This window comes from Oenanthe melanoleuca, chromosome 3 (assembly GCF_029582105.1).
Source record: "Oenanthe melanoleuca isolate GR-GAL-2019-014 chromosome 3, OMel1.0, whole genome shotgun sequence".
NCBI lineage: Eukaryota > Metazoa > Chordata > Aves > Passeriformes > Muscicapidae > Oenanthe > Oenanthe melanoleuca.
In genome coordinates this window covers 48,763,350-48,775,686 of record NC_079336.1, presented here as the reverse complement: position 1 = coordinate 48,775,686, position 12,337 = coordinate 48,763,350, and the positions used below count along the sequence as shown (strand labels likewise).

The window sequence follows — 12,337 nt, the reverse complement described above, 5'->3', positions numbered from 1 at the left end:
CCAAACACAAACTTACTTCTACAATCTGAAACCCACAAATATCACTCTGCAAACAAGCAGTGGTAAAAGTGGTAAAAGGCAGGAGGCAGGTGCCTTTTCATTATATGGCACCCAACCAATGCCCAACTTTCCCTGACAGCCTTTTGTGGTAGATAAATTCTTACCTGGGCTTTAAAATATAAGAAATAAATAAAAAAATAAATAATAAAACAGTGGTCATCTTATTAGTGTTTTTTTTCCCATGTGTGACAATAAAAACAGGGTAAAATTAATTCTTTCCAGTGGAAAATACTCAAGATAAACCACATTATTTGCATTTTATTATCTCTGCAGAGGTGTAAATTGCTGTCATCTTAGGCTTTATATTGCACTGTTAAGGTGTCTCTAGGAAAGGGAAACTAGGCAGGAAATTGGCATCATTATGCATTTCTAAGGTGCTTATATTTAATTATTAAAAACAGCAAATATTTGAATAATAAATTGTGGAGAAAAGCCAAAAAAATTTTTTGTAGGTGCAGGATTGTGAAAACATCATTTGATGAATTACCTTGAAACTGAAAAAAGGACTTATCTGCTCCCCTTCCAAAAACAAACAAACAAAACCAAAAACCCACAACAACAACAACAACAGCAAATAAAATAAAACAGAAAAAGCCCCACCAAACACCTCACACAAAAATCACCTCATCATCAATGCAATTGGAGGACAGGAAAATAGCAATAAATGAAAATTAAAGAAATTCTTCTCTCGTAGATCCACCTGCTTCCTTTCATAATTCAGAACATTAGCAGAGAAATTTAAGGCAATGAACTTGAGAGAAGAACTTGAAGGAAAAAAGCAACGATAGCAGTTCACATTCCCAGCTTCCCTGAAAACCTCTACAAGATCCTCCACCAAACATCAAGTGGCAGAAGATGTTAGTTACAGGAATTGTGACTTCAGGTCAATCTCAGTTAATGACTGAATTTTAATTAATCCACACTGCACTGCAGTTGCCTCCATATTTTACTAAATTCTTATAATGAGGCAGTTTTATCATAATGAGAAATTACCAGAAAGCTAAATCTTAGAATCACAAAATGGTTTGGGTCACATTTTCCATCTCACCCTTAAAGATCATTTAGTTCCAACCTCTCTGCCATGGGCAGGGACACCTTCCATTAGACCAGGTTACACAGAGCCCCATCCCAGGGATGGAGCAGCCTCACCATCCTCTGAGCAAAGTATTTCTTCCTTACATCTAACCTATATCTCTCCTCTTTTACTTTTAAACTGTTTCCTCCTGTCCTTACACCACCTGCCCACGTAAAATTCATATTCCTTGAAGATATGCTCCTTTCCCCCTGTCTTTAATTCTGGAGGTTGAAGACTGTCATTTCCTAAAATGACTGCAAAACACATCTCTTTAAGAGACTATGTACAGGCAGGTTTGCAAGCACTTTTTTTAAACACTCTCTTGAATGCAGCATTATTATTTCATTATTAACCTTAGTCTGTAATTGTTTTTCAAAAGACACTACATGTCAAAGGGTTTTAACGACACTAAAACAACTTAGGAGACTATTGTGGTTTAGCCTGTAAATTTTGGTTTATACAACAAAATCTTAAAAAAAAATTCCCATTAAGATCAGCATGCCAACTGCTTCTTCATCAGGGTTAGGCTTTATTTGGTGATTCTAGGATTGAGATATGGTTAAAATCAGTCTCATTTTTACTTCATTGCTCCATAAGAAAGAAATTACATATCTGTTAAATATGTTTTTATTGTCAGAGACTGAAATGAAAATTAATGCTATCAAACCATATGATTATCTTGTTTCTGCAGCATTACCACTGCTGGAGATAAAATTTAAACAGTTATATTTAAATAATATTTTTATTAATATTTTTTCTGTAAATTTAATGACAAAAGCTGCAAAGTTGTATATCTGAATAGAAGAGAATGAGTGTGTAAAATAAAATATTATCTCCATTTTGACCAGTGTGACATATTTTTGCTACATAGGCACTTTCTCAGTTGCTAATCTCCAGAGGTTTCAGCAGTTAAGCTGATGGATGATGGGAAGAGGATTTCTTGACAGCCTGGTAATCTGTGCAGAGGGAAAGGATGCTGTTGGTCAAGGTTCAGGTACTGGAAGGGCTTTTGACTAGCCAACCATCTGTACATGTCTGGAAGGTCAAGGGCTGTTTTTCCCCACTACTCAGCTCACAGGAATGAAAACAGCACTGCTGAGAATCATGCAGGCAATGTGACAAAATACTTTATTTGCTACTGACACAGAGAACTTTCAGCTTTGTGAACACTTTGTTTCTATTGTGCTCAATAGAGATTTGTGTAAACACTGCCAGTACTTTTGAAATTATTAGCACAGCTCCAAGTTTCACTATCCATTCCTCTGTCCTTCATCACTGCAGCACTACTGTGGGCTGCACCAGAGCTGTGATAGCATGAGATGCAATTAATTCCACAGACAAGACTCCCATACACCTGCAGATCCTCCTGGCCATGCCACTACACTGGTGGGAGTTACACTGACATTCTCCTTTTGACTGTGGGTCGTGTACTAACTCCTGCCCACAGGGAGCAAAAAACATTCCTCTGCCCCCCTATCTGCTTTTGTGGTGCTACATGTCTAAAATGTCTGTGTAGCCCCAGTGTAGGTCCTGTTGCCTCCCAGTTCCCCCAGAACAAAGGCAGGTCTGCCCTCTTTTCCCATCCTCCAGCCCACAGGCTCTTCTGGCAGGAATTGAAGTCACTGGAGTTGCTGTGGACTGAGGGATGCTCCAGCCAGCTCCAAATCAGAGCCAGGCACCCTGAGCATGTCACAACATGCTGTCACAGGTCAACACAAGATGCCAGCTTGGAGTTCTCTGTCATTTTCCCACAGAAAACACCACTAGGGAAGGGGGTCCAACATGGGAGGTGGGTGAGACAAGCAGACACAGGCACACACACTCCCCCCAAAGATGCACACACGTTGTTGGCAGGGAAAAGCAGCCTGGTGACATACAAATGGGTAAAGGTTATACCCCAGAACACTGGCACTGCAAACCACACCATCACAGGGGCTTCAGCTCTGCTCAGTCAGAGGCATGCAGGTGAGGGATTTCCAAGGGAGCACAGAGCTCTATTGCCATGTAGCTTGTACAGTGATGTCATGATGAATTGCACCCTTGTGCAGCAATGGCTTGTATACAGTGTACAACCATGCAGCACCTGGGAGCTGAGGGACTACATTCCCACAGAGATGAGAACCCATCAACACTTTTTCAACTTGTTGGCATAAGAAATGCATCTGCATACACCACTGAAATTATGTGTGAAGCAGGAAGCTACTGCAGCCTATTTTTAGTTTTTTTTAATTTGTGTAAACCAGAAAGATATAGAAAGAAAAGGACTGAAGAGGTGAATAAGTGTCCTTGTGTCTAAAGCAAGACATACTTCAAAACTGACATTAAAGAATCACATAAAAACATTACTGTAATTTAGTGGGCCTCCCTCCCACAGGAAAAACAAAACATAGAGTGAAATATGGGAATTTGGCAGGCAATGCTCCAATGTCACACAGCCTACTCTATCCTACCCTGGTTAATCTCTCCTGAGAACAGAAACATTTTACTGGAGAAAAGGACATCCCTGTGAAGAGCTAATCCCTGATGTGGCACGAAAAGTCAGTGAACGCAAGATGATGCTAGGGAACACAGTACAGGTGAAGCCTAGAGGCAGGAGAGTAGGAATTTTCTTGGAGCGGGAAATGAGCTTTTTTTGACTTCCAAGAGACCGTTCAAAATGGTATTGTAAATGTGAAATATGTTAACTCTAAAACTTACTCATGGGTGGAAAGAGACAGTCAGTTTTACCAGACTTTTCTGCTGACATACCACTTGGTAAAAAAAAAATGCAATTCATCTTGTTAATGTCTTCCATACATGTTTTAGCACAAGGAAGCCAGACAAACACTCCCATGTACAAACACGAAAATATATATGTATTTTAATTTTCATTTGGTCATATTTTATTTAACAGAATGTCATTCTTCCTCAATAACCAATGATGATTTAAAGTAGTAGCACTCTCCAAAGCAGCCCATTGATCACAGAGAACCGATGATATTTAAATATACAATATAAAGAGTGATGTTTCACAAAGTTGCTTTACCTTCAGACTTTAGGTTAGAACACAACAGACCAAAATTAACCATTTCACTAGGTCCAAGAATAAAATTCAAACTGACAACAAGTCGTGAAAAGAGAATAGTTATTGAAACTTTACAGAGAAAGAACATGATTAATAAACTTGTCCTGGCTTTACAAATCTCAGACCCCCTGAGTCCTAACAGTACTAAACTGAGAAACAAACAAATTTTATCCTGAGGATACAAGCACTGTTTGTAAATTACTCCTGTAATTTAATTTTGAATTTTGATATGGTGCTATAATATTTTCCATAAGGCTCCAAAGTAGATTGCTGCATGCAAAAAGAACATTATTCAGTAGTTACTGCTATGCAAGTGCTACAGATCACAAGAGCCTTAAGGCACAGATTGCCAATCTGCAATTTTAGATGTCACCATGACTAGCTGTTAATCATTATTCTCATAACAGAGCTGTATTAATAGATAATGTGAGTGGTTTTGTATTTTCATGAGTGCAGAATCAACAAAGTCAACATGATTTGTGCACAGCCTTCACTGGGACATGAGTACTGCCACAACATGTGGATTAAATGTTGGGGCAGTAGTTTCTACGTGAAGAGTGACAACAGTCAGGGAAGGTAACATCTTAAATCACAGGAGCTGTTTCATCTACACTCCTAGCCAGAATCATTCATTTTGTATTCCCCTATGATGTGGTTGGCCTTGGTCTCATTTTCCATCTCACGCAGTTAACCAGAGATTTATACAAGGGGAATATTTAAAATACTGATCCTCAAGATCTAGTCCGCAGATTATCAGTGAGTTGGGGTTTTTTTACAGTTTTCTTCTGTTATTCATGGAATAAAGTACACACAGAAGACAGGTTGCTGTAGAACACAAGAGGGTAAGAGAAGGGATAAAAAGCTGGGAATGTTTTGCAGAACACATTTCACACAGCTATCTACAGGGTGAAAGAGCTGTAAGAAGCAAATTATTTAAAAGAGTCATTATTCTCAAGCTGAACACTAGCAGACTGCAAAACTATTTTTTAACAGTGTCAGGTAATCCAAATGTGTCCCTCTGAATACATCCATATCTTGAAAATGACATTTTTTACTATTTAATTCCTTCTACCTTTGCTGCATCAAAGATGCATGTGAGCCTCAAGGACAACCATACTTACAGGAAAGTGATAATACACTAAGTGCCACCAAGGATACAATGCAACCAAACCCTGGAAGTCTTTAAGTTATCATAATCTTGGGCATGACTTGTAACAATCACCAATTTAATATTCTTAGGCATTAAGTGCAATGCTTAAAGTTGTCAGTTTCCTTTAAATCATCTCTGCTCTGGGTGACTAATGGCTACAATTAACATCACCAGCAGCAGTGTTTAGAGACACGGGACACAGATCACCCGCCACAGCTCGAAGGCTGCATAATTAGCACAAGACACCAAGGTTCCCAGGGGAGATTTGGGAATCTCACCACTTCCACTCACAGCTTCCCACAGAGCAGACACTGATGCCAGGGCAAGGCAGGCTGTCACTTGAGCAAGTGCTGAATTCTCCCACCAAATTTTCTCTGCAGCAGAATATGTCCCTCCCTTCTTTTCCAATGGACAGGCTGGGGGGGCTCTACCCTTTCAGCTTCTGCATGCCACATGGTAGCCACATCCTGGGAGCTACCGTGGAAACAGCAGCACCAGAGGCACTTCAGGTTTAGCAAATGCATCAGGTTTAAATATACTGAAACTGAGCTTGTGTGGGAAAGTGAGAAACGTTATCTCTCCTTGCTGATGACAGATGCGTCATGGGGTTTGTAGGAGCAGGTGAAAGCCTCCCTCACTGTTAAAATGGCTAACCAGTTCACTCCAAATCCCTAATGTTGTTCTCTCTCCTGCCACCTTTCCTCACAGACATAGGGTTCCTTTCATTCTCTCCTTCCATGGCTTCCATGGCCTTCCAGGGCAGGATACAGCACTCCTCATATTCCTGGGACCCTCTACAGGTGAGGCTCTGCTGTCATGTTCTGACTACTTAAATCATGTTTACAAGCTCAGCTACAGCACCTACCATTTTACATGGTAGCTCATTTTCTAAAGATTTGGGAAACTCCATCGTGGCCATAGATGGTAGACCATGTGAAAAATGGAAACTCTGCTCATAATGTAGAGGGATCATAATAGCCTACTGATTAATTTCCTGGAAGTGTTAATGCAAATTCTATCACATTCACACAGCTTTCTGCTGCAAACTTGCTTCTGTTTTGATTTTTTAATTATTGTGTTTTATCATTTTCTATAATCTCTTCCCTTGATTTTTTCTGCTCTTAAATTTTTATTAACCAAGGGACCTGATTTGAGATGCCTGCCTTTAGGCACTGCTGTTTGTTGCTGATGATACAGCAGCCTCTTTAAGGAATCACAGCAGCATTTCCATATCAAATAAAAATCCTAATTAACTCCTGCCATTTGTCTACTGCAAAATGACAGATATGTCAATTCTCTGGAAGTGAATTCTCTGCAAAAGGATGCTTTGTCATACCTTTATCAAAGAGGACTTTCTGTAAGCCACTTATTCAGAGAGAACAGATTGAGCTGACCACTGTCCGTGCAGTCAAAATACTTTGGCCACACTTTAACAAAATGTGTCCCATAAGGAATTATCAGCACCTTCCTTTGGAGGTCTCTCTATTACACCTGTGAGCAGTGCCCCCCATCCCCTGGATTCTACAGTAATAGCTGATCAATTCAGATTTTGAACTCACTGCAGAAACCTCTTTTTTCTCTGTTTTTAAATTCATATCATGCAAGTGTTAACAGTCTTTTATCAATCAAAGCAGCTAACACGCAGGAGGAGGAGTGACAAAATAGTGGGAACTTCTGACCCATGTTTCAACTTCACCACTGCACAGCCCTGCACAAGCTGTTATTTTTTAACAACAAAACCACTCTGGAAACCCTGCAATCCAACAGGGGTCAATGCCATTTTTTGCCAACAGACCCTTATGAAGGAAACTTATTAAGATCCCAAAAGCTGATAGGAAAAAAATTCCTGCACAACTGAAAGCTGAAATCCAGTCTGACAGGAATTCAATCTGCTAAATACAGACTTTTGACACAGGATCATTCAAAGTTACAAGGCAATACAGGATGTGGGATTCTGCCTACCTGGCTTGCACTTTCATTTGGGGTCACCTGAGCATGCCTCTAAACAAAATGCTGATGTTCCTTGTATAGTTAATGGGAGGTAAGTATCTTGTTTCTTCCCTGACATTTGGATTAAACTACCTTTTTTTCCCAACAACAGACAGGGAAGAAGAGCATTTCATTTGGGGGACATACACATTTTTGCCATCCCCTCAGCAGAAATGGTTAAATGTGCATTCAGATTTAACTCCACAGGGAAGCAGATCACCCTCAGTTCAAAGGTCTCATGGTAAAGTGTTCTAAAGTAACCAGGCATAAGTGAATCGATTTCTTACACAAAATAGGGACACATTATTTTCTCTCCTTCAGTTAAAATCAGACTGAGTGATCAAAGTGTCATCTTTTCCATATAGAAAAATGTTTTCCATTGAGATATGTCTCTAACTCGCTGAGTTCTTGCTTTACTACCTGAGAAATGGGATAACTATTATTTTTCTCAATTTTATAGAATGTTTTGAAGCTTGTGGACAAAAGAACTATTCTCAGCACCAGAAGTACACACACACACAGGCTACTTACAAAATACCTTTCTTTAGAGGGACCTGATCCAGCTAGCCATGTGATTAAGTGTTCTTTTCAGTACAATCCTTTGAGACCTTTGCTCTTGTCTTTCATATTGATATTTATCTACCAAATTTGTCTTGGAACCCCACACTGCCAATAGCACAGCAAAATATTCTCCGGACACAATTAAAAATTATAAAATCTAAAAACAGTATCCCCCTAAAATCCTATTTTAATATTCTAAATAAAATCCTGAAGCCTGACTGATTTTGGTTTTTCTCTCTTGCATGCTCTTTCAAACATGACTTTATAAAAATACTTGACAAATACATACATTGATAATCACAACAAAACCGTATAATAACAGGGATATGACCAAAGCTTATTGCAAAGTGTTTTCCAAGTAATGCTAAGGGCAGTTCTTATGGTGCTTGACAAACTTTAATTTCCCAGACAGAAGAGGAAAATAATAAAAGGCATGAACAAAATACTGTCAGGTTACAATTTTGTCAGGTAGTGTGCTTAGGCTTGGCTGTGACTGTGATTAAATAATACAAAGAGCATTCCATGCAAGGTACTGAGCTAAAACATTTGAGAGCAACATTAAAGTGGATCTGCTCTTCCACATATCAGTGACCTCTGGAGGTCCCTTTTACTCCTCTTTTCCTTAATTCTGTGTTCAGTTTGTGACTAGGCATAGCATGTTTCTAGAGTGCAAAACATCTTTTTAAATATGCTATACAGTAAATTTACATTCCTGTAAAGACATCTCAAGCTATTTTACAACTAATAACTATTGGGAGGGAGTCTGTGTATTTGCTGGAGCTTAGTGGGTCTGATTACCTGTCTCTACAAAGCCAAAAGTCTATTGATATCTCTGATTACAAGGAGGTTTTGGTCATGGAATTTTCCATAACTTTTCCATATATTTTTAAACATTTGTGTCTTGGAGAAGTACGACGATATTTTTAGATCTTATCAAAGGCCCCAAATGATCAATTTTTACACTTTTTTTTAATCCTCCTTTTGTTTACATAGTTGGACAGGTATATCAAGATTCTCCACTAAGTTCCTCATATTGCAGGATATTTTATATGCATCTCAGCATGCGTGATTACAAGAAGGTTTTATTCTACCCAATACACAAGAAAGGTAAGAAATTAAGAGGAGTTCCTCCCAAGCATGTGCATTCTGTTTTTAGCACTTCAATTCTGCTATAAAAATTAGACTGCAATTCCTATGGTAATAAAGATTGGAAAAAGTTTTCAGTCCAAATTCATCTAATAAAAATTGAACTACCTATAAAGATTTTCTACAAGAAAGGCGGAACCCTTTATGTACCCTGATATGTAAAAGAGAAATGTCTTCAAAGAATACTGAGAGCAGGTAAAGTATATTTATTTCTCTTACCCATTTCCATATTCTTTTCCAATGTCACAACTGCAGTTACCACTGTCAGAATTTGCTTCAGTGAAATAAAAGCTGCAGCCAAGAAGACCTGTAGCCCAACTCTTCAACAGAGAGAATCTTATTGAAAAAGCTATTTTGCTCTTGCTAGATAATAAGGTCCCAGTTACACAAAATTATAATATATCCAACTCTCATTTTTTGGAAAGAATGTATTAATACTCATTACCTTAAAACCGAAATCAGACATCAGAAACTATTACATAAATTACAGTTAAGTGCATAAATAAAGGATTTTCAAACAAAAATTCATAAGCTTCAAAACAAATTTTAAGCTTTACACAGTGGAACAGATTTGCATTTTTTTATTAGACAGGTGGTGTACTCTGAAATCAGCATTCTGCTGTCTTACACCACTCTGGACCATGTATCTAAAAGGATCCATGAAAATTTTGATCACCACTGTGTCACAGCTTGTATACATGTGGAGTACTGACTAAATACTGAAGCCCTTATAAGGAGAAAATTTCTACTGATGTTTTAGTTTTATCGGATAAGAATTTTTAAATCATAACTATGACAATATACTATTCTACTAACCAGAAGTGTGGAAATATATAATGTACATTCAAAAATGGCACTTATGCGAGTACTGGAGACACATCTCACTTATACAGCATGATATTACAAGGAATGTGAAAAAACAGAACTGAATAAAATAGCACATAAGAACTGATCATTTTTTCAAGTCTCTCAAACCACAGAAGTAGCATTAGGACAGTTTCTACTACTGACAACTTGTAGGACAGACTGATAAGAAGTTCAGGCTCCGTATCTTTCCTCTCTGCATTTCCTAACCCCTACCATGAAAGCAGAATTAGAAAAGCAGAAAGGCAGTGAGTTGTTCAGACAAGTTCCTGCAAGGTGATGGTGTATTAGGGCATACACTATTTGCCAGTGCTGCTAATGACCTGTGAAGTAGGAAAGCTTTATCTGTGTGTTGCCTGGGCTAATCAAGGGTGATGCTGGAAGAGTCAGAGTCGTCTCAGCCCTGAGAAAGGCTGAAGCTGCCACCACAGGAGTTACAGCTAAACTCGAGACAAGACTTTCAAGTTTTCACTCTCTGCACTTAACTCATCTCAGCCTACCAAATCTTACAGCTGTAATCATCCTGGATGAGAAGAGGTGACCTACAACCAGCAACTTTGAAACTTCACTGATGGCTGAAGTGATGGAAGAAATGTTTTAAACTCTAGAACTTGGGAGGCAGGGTTGCTGTGAGCTATCACCTCCCCTGTGAATTAGTTTTCTTAACTAATCCCTGCACTGCCTGAACATGTTCTTACAATACCTCTAATTATTCATATTTCTTGATGGGCACCCTGTGTGTCTCCCCACTTTGACTGTCGATTTAAGTCCTAATAAGAAACTACATTCTCGCCTCAGCATACCACAGGCTGCACACACATCAGCCAGCTCACAGAGATAACAGAGCCCCTATGTTTCAGCTGATTTACCCAGCCCCTAGTGAAACCTGTTGCCCTTTTGAGGTAAAATGTATTTCTCTATTATGGCACATGTTCAGGATATACAGTTACACTACAACCAAAACAAAGGTGTCCTAAACTATAGGCTGAGACTACAACTTATTCACTTGCTTGGAGTGGGATGCTGTTGATCTATGGAAAGTTTTACTATATTAATAATGACAGTGTCTCAATATACAATCTATAATATATCTAAGTACATTGAATAAGTATGATTTCTTGTATAAACCTTCAATGAAATATACTTATCTAACAATGTCACCTTGTATGCTTGTCAGAGATTGGTAAAAATATATATATATATGTATCCAGTCTCCCAATACACAGGATTCAGTGATCAACCTCTGCTGCCAGGCTTTACTTTCAGATACTGGTTATTATACTGTATTTAGAGGACTAATGTCTCACTCCAAGGGAGAACAGAGTTCTGGAAAAATTCTTGATGTGCACCCAAAATGCAAGAGAAGTAACTCCAGTGTGTCCCACATTACAACACTCAGGTTATGGTACCAAGCCAGGTTACCTGTGTGAATGAAAGGTTAGGAAGAAACCTCAGAGTCCCATACAGCTAAACGACAATGCTATCCAAGAGTTGGTTCCAGTTCACCTGTGATCTTTCTCACAATGCACATGGTTTGTGCTAAATCACAATCCTAAACCCCAGTGTTATTTGAGAAACCAATTCCTGCAGCTGTGACACGTTCCACTAATTACAGCATCTCCCAAGTACTTATATTCCCTCTTTATCTTACCACACTATGTGAGCATTGCAGAAAAAATCCAGTAGTCAATGTACCAGTTGGCTTCCCATGGGAAGGACAACATTTAATTGGCTTTGATATTTTTCTTTGTTCAGTACATTTCTCTCTGTGCATGTGTGCGTGTACATGTGAGAACACACACATTTTCTTCTCTTTTTTATGGTGCACTTCACTGACATATTTAATAGTCACTCATTTCCATAGCACTTGTTTACCATAACTTACAAAGTAAAATTGGAGGATTATATTGTATTTACAAACAAGTTGGCACTTACAGAATAAATTATTGATTCCTTTTCTTTTTTATTTAATTTTCTTTTTTTTTTTTTCTCCACTTCTTTTTCACCAAAGGGCATCCAGAATTCAGGCAGAATAGTAACACCTGCTGCCAATATGCTACATTAACGTGAGTAAAATAGGATTCCAGATGTTACACTCTTTCCCAATGACTTGCTTGTTGCTGAGAGGCAATGCCTTCCACCTCAGTTCATGTCCAGTGCTCAAAAATTGTTAGTCAAGCGAAAGCAAAGGCTGCATGTTTTCTTCCTCATTCTTATCCATGCGTTTCAGCACCCCAGGATCCACAACTGACTGAGACCTGCAGAGGGACAACATGTTTATTTGACATTTCTAGATCAAGACAAATGAGGGTAAACCTCAGCTTTCTTTTGTTTATTTTAATTTCTGTCAGGGCTTAAAAATAAGGGCTCAGCATTACCCAAGCATCTGACCATTGCAAATCATCAGGAAATACCCTCATGGAGGGAT

The 12,337-nt window shown here is 38.7% G+C and overlaps 1 protein-coding gene across 1 annotated transcript in view; it reads right to left on the bottom strand.

Moving 5' to 3' along the window:
- Positions 1-3,976: 3,976 nt before the first annotated feature.
- Positions 3,977-12,337, bottom strand: part of CLVS2 (clavesin 2) — a 55,357-nt gene continuing 46,996 nt past the window's right edge. The window contains exon 5 of the mRNA XM_056488597.1: positions 3,977-12,167. Within this exon, the coding sequence (XP_056344572.1) occupies positions 12,080-12,167 (88 nt within the window). The 3' untranslated portion in view covers positions 3,977-12,079. The remainder of the gene's footprint in view (positions 12,168-12,337) is intronic.